Source organism: Coturnix japonica, chromosome 16 (assembly GCF_054131305.1).
Source record: "Coturnix japonica strain WE chromosome 16, WE-NBRP24, whole genome shotgun sequence".
Taxonomy (NCBI): Eukaryota; Metazoa; Chordata; class Aves; order Galliformes; family Phasianidae; genus Coturnix; species Coturnix japonica.
In genome coordinates, this window is record NC_140678.1 from 3,931,271 (window position 1) to 3,950,406 (window position 19,136).

General features: G+C 39.7%; 1 protein-coding gene across 8 annotated transcripts in view; it reads right to left on the reverse strand.

The window, feature by feature from the left end:
• KDM4B (lysine demethylase 4B) overlaps positions 1–19,136 on the reverse strand; it is an 85,064-nt gene that overhangs the window by 30,457 nt on the left and 35,471 nt on the right. For 4 of the 8 annotated variants that reach the window (XM_032441009.2, XM_032441008.2, XM_085517920.1 and 1 more), the window contains exons 8-10: positions 15,570–15,707; positions 1,417–1,613; positions 887–919 (exon numbers count right to left, since the gene is read on the reverse strand). In XM_032441009.2, the coding sequence (XP_032296900.1) occupies positions 887–919; positions 1,417–1,613; positions 15,570–15,707 (368 nt within the window). The remainder of the gene's footprint in view (positions 1–886; positions 920–1,416; positions 1,614–15,569; positions 15,708–19,136) is intronic. The other 4 variants (XM_085517923.1, XM_032441011.2, XM_085517922.1 and 1 more) reach the window with 1 other exon arrangement.

Genomic DNA, 19,136 nt, shown 5'->3' on the forward strand with positions numbered 1-19,136 from the left:
GGAGAAAGAGGGACACTCTTATTGCCATCTTTAACATGCAATTCAAATGCATTCAGTATAATCAAATTTATTAGGCCTGTAATTTTAAAACTCAGTGACACTCAAAGTCCCTGTCAGACACGGCCCCAGAAATCTAAAGACTAATTAAAGCTTTCATTTCTGGATTTCTAGGAAATTATATCTGAATGAAAATTTTGAGCAGAATATTACCTTGAGATGAAGCAGTTAATTTCCAGAAATTTTCAACTCTCGCATCAGAAATTCAACAAACAGTACATGAGAGCAGAAATACAGAGGAAGTATTTTGGGTAGCAGACAGAACAGTGTTTAAAAAAGAAAAAAAAGAAGTGTAAAGGAACATATGGAGGAGCACCCACTTTACACCTGAGTACATTAAAGCCCTCTGATAATTCAGTTCCCTGTAAAATAGCGCTCTTCAGGGAAGCACAACAAGGAAGTTCTCCCTCTGGAAACTCATTCCTAACACACTCAAGTTCAATTCCACTTTCCAAGGCAGCAGCAACTTTTTAATAACCACTTACTTTGGCGACTAGTAGCTTTATCTATAAACCATTAATCACAGTAAATATATCACATCACTAGCTTTGGTTTACTCGGGACATCAGCTGAGTACACAAGAATGGAACACAAGAACAGGCAGCTGAGGTTCTCCAATGGGGCAAAAGAGATAAAGATCTCCGAAATCTACACAAGCACAAGATGAAGTCTGACAAACCTTAATACCTGAAGATTTTCTGTGCAGTTTCAAGGAAGCAGACATGAAACAAGTAATTAAACCAGAAAAATACTTTAGGAGTTACTGTTTTAAGAAACATGACAGGAAGAAAAACTATAATCACTGAAGTTGATGAGGGAAGTCACATACCGGTGTTTGTTGTCCTCTTCCTCATCTCCTATCCTATAAAGCAAGATTCCAACAGTAAAAGGTTAGCATGCCAAATTTTCAATTCAAGCATGCTGTAATACATGAAAAACATGATGAACTTGCAGAAAATTAATACAAAGATCAAAGGAACCAGAAAAAGGCATGCATAAAATCCCTTTTGCGATTGACAATTTTTTCCTCTTGCTTTCTGATAAGTGAAGCTATAAATGCTTACTATAGATTTTTTTTGTCTTCCAGGATAAAAGATGGGATGTGACAGGGCACAGTGTCCTACTTTCAAAAAATAAAATAAAATAAAGGGGTTCTGTAATATGCAGAAGAAACAGAACAATGAGGGACTGCATCATCCAAGACAAGTCACAAGAGCAAGTGTAAAAAGATGAGTTTGAACTACTCCAAACTGAGAATTACAGAGTTTAAAGGCTTAGCAATTAAAATACAGTATCCAGACAACTTTTTGTCGCTGTTTTTGTTGTGTGGGTGTGTTGGTTTTTTTTATTTGCTTTTACCTGCGAAGCAATTTGGCCTTCAAGTCTGCCTTCGTCTCATTCCAGGCATCTAGTTCGGGGCTAGTCAGAGCTGTGGGTTTCATATGGTCCAGGACAGCAATGTCTTTTCCTTGTTTCCATAAATCGTAACGTTCTGGCTGCAGAACCCTCACAAAGACGTCCATGGAAATCTTCACCATGTCTTTGCGGCACGTACACTGCAAGAGATTTCCAGACATCAACACCATGTGAGACCAGAGGAACATTTTCTTTCCTAATCAGCTGAGTTTGCCTTTCTCCAGAAGCCAACCAGCTGCAGATTTTGTCTGTAAGGCCTACAGTAGGTTAACTGGGAACTGCATCAAGGTATAAGTGGGTATTTTGACTCAGTGACACCAACTGCCTCCATCTGCCCTTGGCAAAAACAGACAGTACAAGAAATTGAACTCTCCCAAGGGCAGCTGAAGATTCAGTTCTCCAAAATTTTCTTCTCTAAGACCACCAACCAAGTTAGAACTTTCTGGTAGCAGATACACAGTGTATTATTCATCTACTGTGTTCCAGTCCTTAGGAAGTAATAACTATGGTTGATACAGACTAGAGGTCTGTTTGATCATTCCCTTCTTTGCCAGTCTCACCTGGAGTCTTTCTCAGGCTGAAAAGATATTAGTAGTACAACTTAATCACTGAAAAAGCCTTTAAGGAGCAAAAGCATAACCTAATGTCTAAGGCAGTTAAACTTCATAACTGTACTTCAAGATGTGGCACATAAATCCTTCACATGACTGTAAATTACAAAGCCAAAAATTAAGAAATTTTTGCTGCCTACAATGCAAAACTGATCATAAGGACAAGGTCTGCCCAGCTGTGTGTGTCCAGCTACCAAAAGTTACCTGGCTACTTAGCAAACTACAGTTTCTTTAGAAGGAGAAGGGAGATGGGGGTTGGGGGTGCGGGAGTTGGTGGACACTGGGAAAGGAATCAGAAGCAAAACATATTGATATCACTGGATGCAGGAAACAGCCAAGAATTGCTTGGCAATATTGTTAGTTGGGAAGCTGAACCCACACAAAATGAAGAATAAAAATGCAGATGTGCAGCATGGAAAGCAAGCAGGTGGCCACACTGCAGTGGAACTTTGGCTGCTCTCCATCACTGCCTTGCTAACCCTGCGACTAAGGAAAGCTATTTGCACACTGAGCAGACTTTTACAAATGGTATGAGAAACTGTGTTGATTTATAAGTAAAAAATTGCACAATCTGATTCCCCTGTGCCATGAAAAAGTTAAGAGCAAAGGAATATCAAGGCAACATTCTAGCACTGCTTGTAGAATACCTCCAACAATTAACAGAGAAAGCCCCCAGCCTCAGGGGATTTCCCCTACTCTTGCACTCCAGGATGAAGGCCAAAGCATAGGCAGAGAAATAAAACCGGCTAAAATAACAACATTTTGCATCTAGTCTGAATACACCTAAGCTAAAGAAAACATGGAAGTTCCAGTTCAACTAGCATACATACAGTCATTGAATTCAGCCTCTGGAATTACGCTCTTGCCACTGCGTGTCCACACAGAGACTAGATACAAGCATTTTTACCTGGATATCTGATTGCCATGGAGAAGCGCAGAATAAACAGAGTCCTTCATACAAGGAGATTCTCACCCAGGACACAGTACCAGACTGAGCACCTGCTCTTTACCAACTTCTAACTGCAAAGAAGGCACATGGTCAACAAGGACGCGGCAATACATCAGTAGCTGCTTGGGTGCCGCAACTACTGCTTTGCTGTTGTATGGGAAGAGAGTCAGATCCCTTTCTAGTTCTGCACTAAGGTTCAAAGCATTGCTTGGTAGGCACTTGCACTAAACTGCCTTTCAACTTTGAGGTGAGGATGAGGTAATTATAGGAACTCCATAGGACTTTCTTTTTTTTTCCTTAAAGCTCTTTCATTTTTCCTCCACATCTTTTCAGAACTATTCTGTCCTTTTTTCTTAGCAAAAATGCATGAAATTAAGCTCCTCTCTCTTCTTTCACTTTACACTTCCATTATTAAGAAACTTATGGCTGTAGCTGAAAAGCCACTAAGAGAGAAGAAAGATTCCTTCTGTACAGTCTCAGCTCCATCCCAGCTCCTATTTTTCATTTTGGTTCCCTTCTGCTCTGCTACGAATTGGAGAACAGTAATAACCCGAGTGCGTTGTGTGGGAAGGAGTATTTATGGGCAGGCACTTTCAGGAAAAATCAATTCATTTAATGAAAAACAGCACACGAGAAAAAAGCTGGAAATGCAATTTGGCCAAAGAATGGCAGGCACACAGATGGAACACACGTTCCAAATTCCTGCCCCAGCAGAAGCTTTTCACCAGCACCTCCATCAGTGCGGGTATAAGGTTTGTATTGAGCACATTCTCAATCACTTTTCCTTAAGATGTTTTAAAAGCACCTCTATACTGCCAAGAAGAGGCATTCAGAAAATCACCCCACAGCACACAGCATCAGTGAGGTATGGTGATTGACCTCTTCTGCCTTTGCTAAGTATGAAAAATGGCTCAAAAGAGGAACAGACCACCTTCTGATCCTAACCTGGAAGCAAGATGCTGTAATACACATATGTCAACTCCTTCAAATCAAGTGAAGCAAATGCTGAGTCCGACAGGTCTAAAGGTCTCAAGTACAGCTGCCAACAACCCAGTACCACTAGTTAATAGTCTCAGAACAATGTAAAGTATAGGCAGATTATCCAGGCTCCACATAGTGAATGGTCTGCATGCTACTCACAGAGATGTCCAGAGAAGAGACACTGTGGGTGCAATCTCCAGTGCACTGCAACACCAGAAGCCTGCTGTAGCCAAATTCCTTTCTTCATACACAAGTCTAAGATGATGTATGTTTATATTTCTATTTTAATTTAATTTTATTGCTTTCACAGTAGCAAACATGCATAATTTAGAAAGCCTCTTTCTTCTGGGGCTTCTTTTGGGCTGTGCAGTTATATTTCGTCAGCTGCTGCACTTCTGTCACATTCATGCTCCCACAACGGACAGCATGTTTTTTCAGACCCTGTCATCAGATACAACACGATCCTGCTAATACAGCAGACACTTGCAATAAAACTGCCAAAGGGAATGTGCACACATGTTAGAGGTGGGACAGGGAGAAGATAGAGAAGGAGACTGTGGGGAGAGAGGAGCAAGAAGATTGCTTTGCTATTAATTACCTGCTCTGTTCTAACAGAATAGGGCAAAAAGAGCAAGCTGGTATTTCCCTTTCAGTGATAACCATTTCCACATATTGTCCTTCTTTCTTCATATATGTAGCCATATTTCTTCCAAATATTCTGATTATGCAGTTGTGGCCATAACCATTCATGTTTCCTATGATGTACAATACCTTCACTCCTCTCCACACTCTCTCCCCCTCTATCTGGCTTTCTGCAGAATATATCTTCCCTATTCCATTTTCTACCCTCAAATTCTAACACCTTAATATCCAGTATTATTAATGTTTGTAGAAGCAACAATATAAAATGAACATAACTACACTTACACAACTGCTAAGGAGGGAAAAGAAATCTCATTTTCTTATTGTGAGCAAAGACTGAACCACGAAGCCCTGATTTGTGTACTCCAGAAATTCCCACCAAAGCTTACCTTCCTTCCTTTGTCAGTAGAATACAACTAGTTTTAGACCTGTGAAAGATTTAGGAGTGATATGGTCACCCAAAGCACAGACCATGACTAAATGGCAACATGAAGGATATGTTTGTTCTGCCCAGTTGACAGCTGAGAGCATTTCTGCTCTGCCTTTCTCCACCTGGCAGCCAGATTGCCAGGGCTGTCAGAGGGATAGACTAAACAACAGAGCACACTTACACACCAATACAGGTTTACTTTGGTCCTTTGTCTTCAGTTACAGGGTATCCAAGACCCAAGAGAGCAACAAGAACTGAGGAGCTGCCACATTCCCCACACTTACAGGAACCCATTTGTTCCATCTGCTGAAGACTTTTGCTAGCCCCAGCTCTCTTTTCCTCTAAGCTACTGACTTTGCTGCTCATATGGGATAAGAACGTACAAAAGCAGCTTGCAACTAAAAAGAACATACAAAAATATGGTCAGGAAATAGGAATGCAAAACTCTATTCAAACACAGGAAAAACAACATTCTTCCCGTATCTATTATTTTATTAGCCATGACTCAAAGTTGGAGACTGTGGAGATATATCTGACCTCTCCAAGAACTTTGTTTCATCAAACATAATTCACAGTGATGGTAGGAAATTTGTGACTATGTAATGTGTAACCATGATCTGGTTTTAGGATTTTTTTTTTCCCTTTCCCCCCCCCCCCCCTTTTTTTTTTTAATTAATGAAAACACTAACAAATCCATATAAGGTAACACTCAAATAAAAAGACTGTCTCCTTCAAGTAATAAAATGAAATGATCTATGGAAAAAATGTAACTTCATTCAACCTCAGTCTTTAGCTGCATTTTTGTAAGGATTCCTTCCCTCACTTCCCAGTTATTAACACTAAATTGAACCCTACCTGCTCCATAACATACAAAAAGTTAACGTAAAATAACCCTTTTCTCCTTACGCTGAAAGTCACAAAAACCATCTACTTAAATAAGCACACGTGGTTCACATGGGGAAAAGAAACAAAAAACATCTCACACTTAAATTAATTTAGTTGCAAGTGCAGTTGTTTAAGATACAGCTAGGCTCCCACTTTGCCTTAATGAAATTTAAACAGAAGAAAACCCAATATATCCAAAGTTCTTCAGCCATCGTTACATATTTTGGTCCTGCGTTCAAGTTTCAATATCTGTTACTCCATAACAATGTAGTTTAAAAGCAAGTTACTTGGGAATGGGGGAGTAGGGGAAAGAAGTAGTTTATGTCCAAAAGGTAGTTAGGAAAATTCTTATGGTGTACTACAGGAATACATATTGCTCATATAGAGAACACTTCTTAACTTGTCTCTATAAGTTGCCACAAGAAGATAGAAAGCTTTTGGGAGAAACACAAAGTCCTCCCAGTATAATACTCTAAAACAGCTATCTGGTTCACTATCCAATTACAGCCATTTCTCGATGTCTAGCTCATGCTCAACCAGTGCAATGCAGAAACTAGTCTGGGCTGCAGTTTACTTTCCTATCTTTCAACCCAAACTCACTTTTCCACTCAGACCTTGTACAGCAATGCTCTCATAGATACCCATGTTTTCAGAAGTGACAAAGGAACACAGAATTGCAGGTTAGTACCTGGACGATGGGTGACGGATATTCCACAAGTCAGTAAGGAGTTAAACTGCAAAGAAGCAGAAAAAACTTAAAATTCACAGTTTGTGTGCTTAATAGTTGGAATTTGAGAGCTTGTGGGAAGGAAGACAAGCCCTGACCCCCCGCTTCTACTGTAATTACAAGCATAGCTTTAAGTCTCAACAACAAACCAGTTCATTAGGAAACCCACTGGAAATCTTCCACAGAGTTTCATAAACAAAACAATTAGGCAAAGATTTCCAAGGACTCCCCTTGGTCCCTGGCTGCAAGGCATGCTTTTTCCTTGTTTGCCTCCTTAATTCGCTGCTAGAATGTTCCATGCAGATGTTGTGGGAGGAAGAGTTGAGTGAATGGCAAGTGACATTAGCCAGGGAGTTAGATTTACCCCACTCCACTAATATACTCAAAATAAAGAGGATTCTAGTTCAAGAAATAGATATGTCACACCTTGGATAAGGCTGAAAAGTTCAGTGCTCTCAGTAACGCTAAAAAAGAAGCACTCAGTGAAATACCAGCTCCCCCGTTTTGACACTCATTCCAGTACAAGGGATGAACAAATTAAGGCTAAATCATAACCACTGGGTGAAAGTCTCCAGTGAATATCATTTTGAGGTTATCTCAAGCTATTATTTCTTCCACACCGTAAGTCTTACAGATGGTGAAAGTCTACAACTGACTGCTTTCACTGGCAGAAAGCATATCACCCCAGCAGGTCAGCACTCTGTTCATGCATTAAGGAAGCAGCTACCATGAACTGGCACGGCTGAGTACAGCTCTACAGCTCTGAAGTGACAGATGAACAAGATAACTATTGCTAAGTGAGTACTGTTATCCTGTTATCTTCCCGCATGATCACTGGTTTTCCAGTCACTTCCTTTATAAAGAAAGTCCAGTGCTGTGATACAGCACATGCCTGTAAACCAACAGATGAAGCAGTAAAATCCACCATTTTGTACACCATGACGAGGGAAATCTCCAGGCAGTTTACAAAAACATGAATAATTTTGTTTGGTGGAATATGAAGTGTTATTTCATGTGACAACACACGATCTGCTTCCAGCACACTGAAATCATTTTCCCTTGTAACGACAAGTATTCCTCTGTAAGATTTTTCAAAAGGATAAGAGGCTGGAATTTATTTGTTGCATCTTCAAATGACACAAATTAGAATCAAGGGAAGGTTGACAAATAAAGGAGCAGAGAGGCTGTCTATCTGTTCTAAAAGAAACAGCAATCAAGACCTCTCTTAAAACCACACCAAATGAAACACTTTTATCTCTTTTCAGTAATAATCCAGATCCACCTGTAAGTGTTTCCGAAGCAGTTGGGGAGTGGTGAGTTACAGAGCAGATGCAAGATCTGAATCCTGATGACTGAAATTAGAACACACCCAGCTATGAGCCAACCCAGCAGCAGAACCTGCTGACTACCAGCAGGAAACCAAGCTGCAAGAAAATTAGGAGAAGCACAGCTATCAAGAAAGACAAATAATTGAGCAAAAAGAAGTTTTAAAAAAAATAAAGGAGAGAAACTGTTCAGAGCTCTAAGCACATGATAATAAGAAGTGGGGTTTCATGTTTAAAATGTTTTTCCTGTACAAAACAAAGAGACAAGAACATTAACCACATCTGCCTTTCAGTACAGTGAAGGAATTACTGAGGAGGACAATGAAGAGGTACCTGATGAGTATATGCGATATGAACTCACGGCTACTTTACACTTTCACACGACCTTTCAGAGCTTTAGTATCATAATTTCTGCAACTCTTGAACAGAACATGCTATCGAGTCATTTATTCTTAGGTGGAACATAATACTGCTCCTATCTAAGGCCTTCTGTGGCCCTCATGAAGCAATTCCAGTGGAGCTACGCAGGAAAGCACTATGCTAAGGCAGCTTTTAAAAGGGATTTTTGATGACATTGCAATACTACTATCCCCAAAGCCAGATGATCCCAAAAGCTCAGCTCTGACACATGAATGACTGGGGCTTGTAGACTTTACCAGGGCCTCCCATGTAGCAGGGAAGCTGAGCAAATGAGCTGCAGGAAGCCCATTCTTCACAGAGTTGTTTACTCACAGCCACAAAGCACACAATCACCTCTGCACTATAAATCACAGTGTTAGTGAGGCAGAGAGGATGGGAGCCTGTGTCAGTCCAGTGGCATCAGTACCCACGGGCTCAGGGCAGCTTCTATAAGAGTCCTGAAGAGTCACCCTGAGCCAGAGAAGTCATTACCAAGCAGCATTCAGAAAGTCAAGAGCAGCATGCTTTATACTGTACAGTAATTAAGCTAAGTGTAAATCAGGCTGAGTAGCACAAATAGGCTTAGTCTCTTACAGCAAATCCTTGCCAGTACCTCTACAAGGGTGAGAACAAACATCAAGCAGAGAGCTGCCTGTAGTCCTTTCTGTTCCCACCTACTGGCCCAAGGTATAAAATATTCTCCATGTTGTGAATCAGGTCCTGAAGAGTTCATCATTACCTCACAGAATGAGTACCACAGTGGCTCACGTGCACCATTTCCATTGGCAGTGCACCCAGATGGGGCAGGAACTGGAACAGACATCCCTGAGGACTGGGATACTGACCACCGCCAAAGTGTGCATTTTCTGATGGCATTCTTGCTTCATTAAAAAAAGTGATGACAATCAGCCTCCCAGTCAGTACTGCAGAAGATCTCAGAAAAGAGCTGATAAAATGAAGCTCCAAGAACAGCAGGAAAGTAATTGTCATCTTTCCACCTTAGCACAAAATGAATTGCAAAAGTTGCTCTTCGTGACAAAGAATCAGTGGAGCTTTACAAATATTTACAAACAATATGAGAAAAAAAAGCACAAAAATACCCAAGAAATATTCAATACAAGAGCATCTTCTGAATCTGTTTTACAAGAATAAACAATGGAAATCCCATTCCATAATAAAATGTTTGGTTTTTTTCAGTCTTTTAAAAGGTTCACTTGGACTCACTGGAGGTATACATGCTGAATTAAGGAAAGCAAATTAGGTTAAAAGTTATGTGCCTCCATGAGGTGTTGAATCAACAGTGCAGATTTGACCTTGCTAAGCCAGGTTCTCACTGCCGGTAATATATCTCTTCTACAGACTGAGACGATCAGTGCAGACAGTGGGTCTTCTGTTTGTTTCTTTTTGTCAAATAACATCATTAGCTCCACCATCTCTGGAATGCAAGGTAGAAGCCTCGGACTGTAAAACCACAAATTAGCGAAGAAGCAACGAATTGATGGAAGGAGTTGTGGCTGATGAGATGACCAGAGCCAGCCAAACATCCTAACTTTGGGGGCTCATTGTAAGAACCCAGCCTTTTCTTGGACATCTAATGCACATGTAAGCAGCTTGCTCTTGAAGTATGTGCCTTTCTTGCCCTCCGGAATGCAGGCTAGGTGGGAATATCCTCCCTGCATCCCACAGGTGCACAGTGCTCACTAAACATACCTGCTTTATAACTACTTTGTGCTTACAGAGTTTGATTTCCACGCATCACTACACAGTTATGCAAAAAAACAGTCCTTATTTCTCCTACTTTATAGGCCAAGCAGCTTGTGCAAAAATCTCAAAAATTTTCTTTCTTGAGAAATAAGGACATCTTCGAACAGAAAACCTAGGAGAATATGAACATTAAGGAAACGTGAGCTGCAGTTTTACAACAGAAATTATATGCCAGACGACTTCAAATTATAAACGCTATGAAAGAAAATTTGCATCTGATATTCCAATATGATGTAAAAAGAAAAATCCCCAAACAAATGAACAACAACCAAAAAAAAAAAAAAAAAAAAACCAAAAAAAAAACATTGCAGCAGATAGAAACAATAATCTGTGCAAAACATCATAGTCTGAAATCCAAAAGGAACTTCTCTTAAAGATGCATTTTTATATCAGTGAAGTCCAAACAGAAGAGTCTTACTTATTTACACCTCCTCAGAGAAGTAACTAAGCAGCAGAACAATATGGAGCTGCTCTTCAGCTGAAGCCTTTATTGGAATACTGTGCAAAGATGAGATGAAGGCTACTTACTTCAGGGCTCAAAATGTAGGATTTGGGAAGGAAGGGCAACTTGATCCCCTTTTATATTGAGAGAGATAATTCTGGCACTATCTCTGTAGTAAACAAGAGATAAAATGAAGGTATGAAAATGTCAACTTATACCAACACAAACACTATCATCCAGGAGTGTCTGCTGTCAATATCAAGGGAAGTGCAATAAATGGTTCCCTTCCCATCCACTTACTTTTAGTCCAGTTTGCAACGGAAACAGAAAAGTTGACCTGCAAAATATACTTGAATTTCTTCTAAAATTCTACATCCTGAAAGCATCTTCTTGAATATAAAGACCAATGACTTACAGGCCACCTCAACTTCAAGAAAGACACTTTACTAAACAACTCAGCATTGAAAGGCTCATTTACTCAATACGCAGCTAAGACCACCCTCCAAGAGAAACAAAAAGAACCAAAACAGTAACGCAGAAAGCAACTGCCAGCTTAAAGAGCAAAACAAAAATAAAATAACCTGACATTAGGAAACAGAAACTATTAGTCACATGCTTTCATCATCAGGCTTTTCTCAACAATTAAACAGGAAAAATCACAAAAATTAACAGAAGACAAATGAGAGAAGAGCTCCAACTATGGAGTACGAAGGAAAGCATTTCTCAGTAACTTTTTAGTCTCTGCTTACGCAGGTAAGCATTAACAGCACACAAAACCATCCCTACTCAACAGTATTATTTAATTAGTAATGTTAAGGTCTAATGCAGTGTGTGCAAATTAGAGTTAACTCCTGATATTTAGCTGCTAAAGATCATTTCCTGCCAGAGTTTAATCTCCTCATTTAACATAGCAAAGAATGCTGAAATGAATTACCATTAAACACCTGGAAAGATCCACTGACTACACTCCAGAATGACCTATGGGAGCCACAAGATTAACTGAAGATCTCTCTCCCACCCATAGACAAGAAGCTGATGATGTGCTATTCAGCCACACAGATTAAATGAAATAGGTAAACTGACAGGTCTTAAGGTCACCTCGACTAGAAAGCTGCAACACATGGTTCCTAAAGAACTAATGGGAGACATTTACATTGGCAATAAAAGGGACAGTGGTTAGAGTTATTAATTCTTCTGAGCACAACGTCCAGCTGTAGGCAAGACATCTATTTCCAAGTGGTACGCTACCATATAATCAGACATGAGGTGAAGGAGAATGCTACAACCTTTCTCTGAACCTAAAGAGATTGACATTTGTGAAGAACACAAATTTTGTCCATCGCACACCAGCATTTAGTCTAGAGAAGCTCTTACCAAACCCAGATCAGTAAAGCAGGCTTCAGAGTCAAGTACGTGCTGTACAGTCAATAGTACATCCCAGTTCCCATTACACACAGACTCATAGCCTATGAGTTCCTTTTTATCAGCTTCTGCTATGCAGTTCAGAAAGGGTCTCCAAAACCCCTCCGCTAGGTTCTCAGAACACTCTGAACCAGATACCTGGGGGTCCAACAAGTCCATTACCAATTCAACTTTTAAGCATCCGTTCATCTTGGTTCCAATTTACACAAATACAAGTACACTTATCCACTCTCAATTTTCTACACAACTTCACAGCCCTTGCTTTTTTTTTTTTTGGCTAATGTTGATGCCTGTGAGCAGAACCAGTGCCAAAGCAGCTGATCTTTAAACTTGGCTAATTATCATATATTTTTTCAGCCAGTCCAGGTTCCACTGCAGTTAGCAGAACATTTCAACTACCTGGCAGGCAATTAGCATGGTTCTGCCTATGTTTCTCAAACGTCAGCTCTTACTTTCCTACATGAGTTTTCTTTTGCTCTATGCCATTGCACTATGACATATATATCATTCAACTCACAACTCTGAGAACAACAGAATTCAAATTTAAACCCGAGGATAAAGTCCAGGAGAACATTACAACTGGATAATTTTGAACCTTACCTTGTCACCAATCTCATGAGTTCTGTCAGGACAAGGAAAAAAGAAGAATCATTTTACATCCAACTGGTTTCAGTGCAGTAACTCTACATAGAGTACTGCCAAGTCAAGAGTTTCCAAGAACTTAAAAAATAAGCAGATGAGATGAGAAACACCTGTTTGGATGTATGCAAATGTAACCTATTTGAGCCTGACAGCACAGACATCAATACAGTCATTTTCAAAATGTAGGAAACCTGCAATAGTTAAACAAAAAAAATCACACACTCCAGGATGTCTCTCTCCACTAATTCCCTCCCTGTAAATGTGCAGGCAGATCAGGTGCACAGAATCAGCTGATGTTTCATTAAAGTCCCTGTTTAACTTAAAATGGGATTTAAACAAACCTTTAGCCCTTTCAGTGTAAAAGTATTCATACCTCATCTGCAGCCCAACAGTAAGGTATCAAAGGGTTAATTAACACATATGCAATGTGTGGTTTAGGTAATATGAAATGGAAATCTTTGAAAAGACAAGTGTCAGCAAGTGCAATGGAAATAAATTGGGCATCTCCTTTCACACTTCAACTTTCTCTCTCCAGATTTGCTCAGAGCTCTCTATGCTGCTTGTTCAGTAATTTCACGCTACGTTGCTTAACAATGTAAGCATGGAGGCTCAATCTAAAACCGCACTTCCCAAATGTCACTTGTTTGCAAACACATGGCTGAACCCAAAATTGCTTTCGATATTAGAGTGGTGCCTGCTGGCAATACTGTAGTTAAAGGTCTGTCAGAATTTCCATGATAAACCCCATTTTCAGGGGTGTATAACCATGACAATTTGCTACAGACAAACCTGCTATACAAGGCCACAGCAAACTTCCTCCCCAGACCAGGTTTGCTTAGTCATTTCTGAGTGTAAGACACTTGACAACGATTTGAGGCCTCTTACAGGTCTAGGTTTTTCTTACTAACTGTGTAGCTCCACAACAAATTCAAATGTATGACTCCCTCTTCACACTCGACATGGCCTTACAGTCTACAGCTACTGCCCAGGACCTGGTCTACCAGGAATTGATGGAATACAGAAAGATAACAAACACCAGCTCTGGAGTCACATTTTTGAACACATGCAAGGGACAGAGAGGACAAATGTATGACTTCTCAGAACGAGGATTTTTCTGTTATGAGAATCGTCTCAGCAGCCATTGCTAGCAATTTAGAGGTTTTATCGGTCTGGCACAGTATGTGTATTTTATACTTCACAGTACAAACAATAGCATGCAGAATAGAATATGCTTTTACACCACCGTAGTTTCAGAAACGAAATAAAATCTACGTGTTTATTTTAGAAAAGGAGGGAATTCAGACACTGCATTTCTTTGTTAACTCCATGAAACCATGGGGTGAACATTACTAAAAAGAAACAAGACAGCCAGTTCACCTTTCAGTAACCAAAACGGCTGAAGTTACTTTCTGTGTGATGAGCTTCTCAGATACTGAGTGCTGTGACATTTTATACTCAAGGACTGCAGTTGCTGAGGCAGGACATAAATACAAGAAGGGGAAAAGCTTCAAAAAAGGCTCCTACTGGGGTAACAACCATCTTCCTTTCCTAGCTGGGTTAATTATGCTTGCTTACAAAAAAGGAAAACGAGGAAGAAGCAGCACTGGTTTTCCCCCCTGTGATTCTAGAAGACTCCTCACTGTCTGCAGTGCCAGAAACAGCATTAGCCTCTAGAAGCTGAAAGCGGTGACTGGCATTAGTCACAAAGCAACCACTCACACTGATTAACACACACCATTCATCACTTCTAAATATAATTCTGCACAGATAGTTTCAGCTCAGGTCAAACATGCCTGAAGACATTACAGAAAGATGGAGGTTTCAAGAAAGCAGAGTCAACAACCCTAGGATCCCAAAGCAAAGACCACTACATCTAGTAATCATCTACCTTTTTTAGAATATAAAGCCTGGTAAGGGCAATCAGGGCAGCATTATATTGTTTCACAGACTGAGGCACAGAAGCACCTGCAGTGCATCTTCAGCAAAGTTGTCTTTGCCCAGAACAAAGCATAAGGATGCATTATAAAAGTTGTAGAGTCAAACTGAGTTGGAAGAAAACTAAGTGCAGAAGATGATATAAATGTTATTGTAGAATGAAAACTAAGTCTGCCTTTCTGGAAAGGAGCATCTGTGGTGATTTTAAGCTCCTACCCCATGGTTATCATTTCCCAAAGATTATGCAAAACTGATCCCCAGTTTAAAAAAACATGAAGCAGTTATACCTCACTGCACCACATCCAATGAATCAAAAACATCAATACATTAAAACAAACCCATTAAAGCATACTTAATAATAATAATAATACCCCACATTAATCCGTTTGAAATATAGGCCCATAGCTGCTACCACTTCAGATTCAGTAACACAAGCATACAAGAAATTTGCCCTGATGAAATAGCCACAGAGTCATTCCACCATGATTCTCCTCTTCAGACATGACTGAGACCTTCTGTACTATGCATTTGTTAGAGAAATTAAAAAACATACAGATTATTAGTATACTCCTATGAAAGTTTATGATGTCTCTAATTTATCCTTTTTCCTTCAACGTGTATACCCAAGGAACTGTATTCAGTTACATCCGTCACCTCACCCACTCTGAAATGCAGTTTGGATGAAGAACTAATCCAAACCTTCTAGTTTCAAAACCACCTCTCCACAAGGTGTATGCACATTCAGCATTCAAGAAAGACATTAGTGTGCCCTCAAAATGACATGAATTATCAACAGGAATAAAACAATAACATGGATCAATGAAAGAGTATATTCTCAAAACAAGGACATTTTCAGTTTGTTCAAAAGGACAAGTCCCCTGCCCAATCATTAGTTTATGAGCTCGTGGTTTTAAGTAACCCCTCATCCAAACAGATACCTACTTGGGTTGCCATTTTTCCATAGTCAATCCAACGCAATGTGGCAAAGTTGGTTGACTCAGCACAGTTGAAACCATGATTGAAGCCAGCATGGTAACCATAAGGAAATGTAATCATAAACTCTCCAGCTTCCTGGGTGATCTGAAAAACAGAAATAAAAGGACAACCTATATCAGATGAGCAGAAACAGCACTTTAAATACAGAGTTAAATCCTCTTTGTTAAATCTCTCAGCAAGAAGGCAGAACAATCACTGCCAGCTCTTGGCTGTACCTATAGTAATTTCTCCTTAACTGCAAAAATACTGAAGTAGTTCTACTGGTGAAAACAGTACAAAGGACAGAAGCTGCAGCAAGATCTTAACTCTTGAGACAAAGGCCCCAGTTACTAAAAGGGTCCCAAGCTGCAACATTCCAAAAGATCCACAAATCTTTCGTTTGCTGTCGCTTCATCCCTTGTTAAGTTTGTACCTACACTCCCACACCATACCAGTGCGGCCAAACAGGCTGCGTTCATCCCCTACACACACAGTCTCTGCTACAGTGTCTTACTGAAATACATCATACCTTTCCCTGCATTTATTTGCCCATTTATGTTTGTCACTCTCATTATCATTTGTTCACTCCTAAGTCAAACAAACTAAAAAAATCTGAGCCTGCCATTTGTTTACCTGATCAAAATAAAGATGAAAATAAACAAAAAGGATTGAAAACTGCAGCTTACAGCTATAATCAGAGGCTGAACGATTCCCAGTACTTCTAGAAAATCACCTTTTAAACACCTACAAAGAGAAAATGTTGGGGAAGGAACGTACTTGTTAAGCAATGCAGGAACAACTGGCAGCAGCATAACCAGGTCATCCTGCTAGCTTCCCAAAGCATGGGGTAGCATCTCCTGCCTTTGACAGATCAGAAATAAGGCAAAATTTGACCTTCCCATCTTTCTAAACCAGAAGTGCTGACAAAGCTTTCATACCACATCTGGGTTATTTCCCACTGGCACTAAACCACAACACAGCAGTCCAGAGCCTATAGAGCATTCAAAGAACTTCCACATATAAACTCAGGGACATGACCAAACAGAAAATGTTATCAGAAACCAAACCACTGGCCCACTAGACTGAGCCCAAACTTGGTCACACTATGGACATCAGCAAGAAAATAAAAGGGAAAAAAAATTCAAGATTTGATAGAACAAAAGCTTCCAGATGAGGGGTGCTGAAGCACCGCCTGCAGCCATACAGTGCGTCCCCTCCCACCCCTCCACACATCAATGCACAGCAGCAGATTGCTAACTTCAGAAAAGGGAAAGATTATGTTTCTGTCACAACATCTACATCCTAGTGGTGTCTTCATTTCAAGCCCACAGCGTTTGTCCTCCATGTCACTGCTGTCAACATTATCCCTACAATAAATTAGAAAGCACTCGAGATGATGGATAGGCCATGCAGAAAAGTAATAACTATTGAAGAAAAGCCCGCACAAACTGCCACTCACGGAGAAAGGCCTAAATTTACTGACTTCTGCAAGCTTTTACAGAATAAATGGAGAAATCAATAGGAGATTATAGAAATACACATTTTTAATTATTAAAGAGCCCTACTATTGATCTGCTTCTTTCTTTCTTTCCAGAAGTAAATACCATTATAGAGATTTATAAATGCGTGCTTTTTCACTTCATTGAAATCTGCCAGAAATGTAGATGAAGAGATCCTATCTCTATCTCTACAGAAAAGTGGACACGTTCCCTGTTCCTGAATAATAGCAATCCTCCTTCAAAACCTACTATTTCAGGATAGGGGTTATTGAGATATGGACTGCTCTGACTAAAGAGATCTCCTCCTCCTCTTCACATTTAGAAAGACCTTCCTAGTGACTGCCATGGAAAATAGAGAATATATAAACACACAGACACACACAAAAAAACACATTTGTGCCCTACATTCTGTAAAACAGGATTAGGAATTATATGTCTTTAAGTGAGATGCTAACAATACCCCTTCTTTAAAAAAAAAATAATAATAAATAAATAAATAAATAGAAGGTTTGGTTTTGACAGTAATAGTTTCTCTTTCTGTTCATTGGCCTCTATTTTTGGGGAAAAGAAACCAAAAACAGCACCACACACACACAGAAGCCAAACACATACAAAGGAAACAAACAAAAATCTGTACACAAAAATAAGGTTCTTATCAGTAAGGTAGCACACATTTTAATACTGAGTATGAAGGAGGCAGCAGAGGTGAACCTACAAAACTCTTTCCCTCCCCAAATCACAAGATTCACAATGAGAAGCCTCACTAACTATGAGAAGACTTTTTACCAGGCAACAAATTAGAAATTCCCTCTGTATCAAAGTACTTCATATCCCATGCCCACCACCAAACAGCTCAGTAAAGATGATTTGGGATAAGCTTGATAGAAAAGCTTTCCCCTCTTACAAACTCTTTTGCTCCTCTTGCTTGGCTGTTGATCAGAAATTACTTGGTATATATAATTACTAATCAATGCCACTTTCCAGGTACAATGGAAATGCAAACACAAAGTGTTGCTCCAGAGAAAAATATGCCCGCCTACAGCATTCAAATATTTGAAGACTCGCATGAATTTCCTTCACATTCTGACTTCCCACAAACATTCAATCAGCACATTTGGGCAGTAAGTGGCAGAAACTAATCCCCATTTCCTATTCTCTTCCATTCTATAGGAGGATGGGATACCAACAGGGAACTGCACAACAAACTTAACTTAAAATGTCTAGTGAGCATCAACAGGAATTTTTTATTATTATTTTCAGTATCTTTAGATAAGCAGTGATCTATACGTAAGCAAGCAGTGATCCCTTCTTAGGATCTGCTTGGCCCTCTCTATCAACTCCTTTCTCACAGGGGCATCTGTGCATTACACTGAGATGCTACCCATATTCCTGAAATCAATTTCCTGAAATTTGTAAAGATAAAATTTTTAACAAAAAAAATCCAAGAACCATCAGATCCCAAAGTCAGATATTTTCATTATTATTTTCAACCATGTGTAGCAGATAAGTGTGTTTTCACATTTGAGCTTTAGGTTTAACAGATAGAATTACAAGAAAAAATGGTTTGTTGATCCCTAAGAACAATTTAATATCGACCACCATGTGCAAACTAGGCCAAATACAGCCACCGATATTGAACATTGCTTTCTGCAAGTCTCTGCTGCACAGTAAGCTCATCTGACAAAACCAGACAATCACAGTGCAAATTTCATTCATCACAGCCTTCCACTAGGAAAAATGAAATAGTCTCTGGAGCAGTAAATTGAATGAATTCATAGTTTTTATGCTATAAAAGAGCACAGAACTTTTACTTCTATCTCAAAGAATCACTGGGATCATCAAATAGGTGCTATACTTCATCTCCGGTGGACTAACTCTAGCAAAACCATGCTTAAAAAATGATCAGAACTCAAGAGTTCTTCCTTCGAAAAAAGGCCACAGTATCTAGAGCTGATGATGCAAGAGAAGTGAGGAAGGATGAAATCATTTTAAATCGGGCACTCTTTGACACTTCCACTGGAGTTAGAGCTGCAGT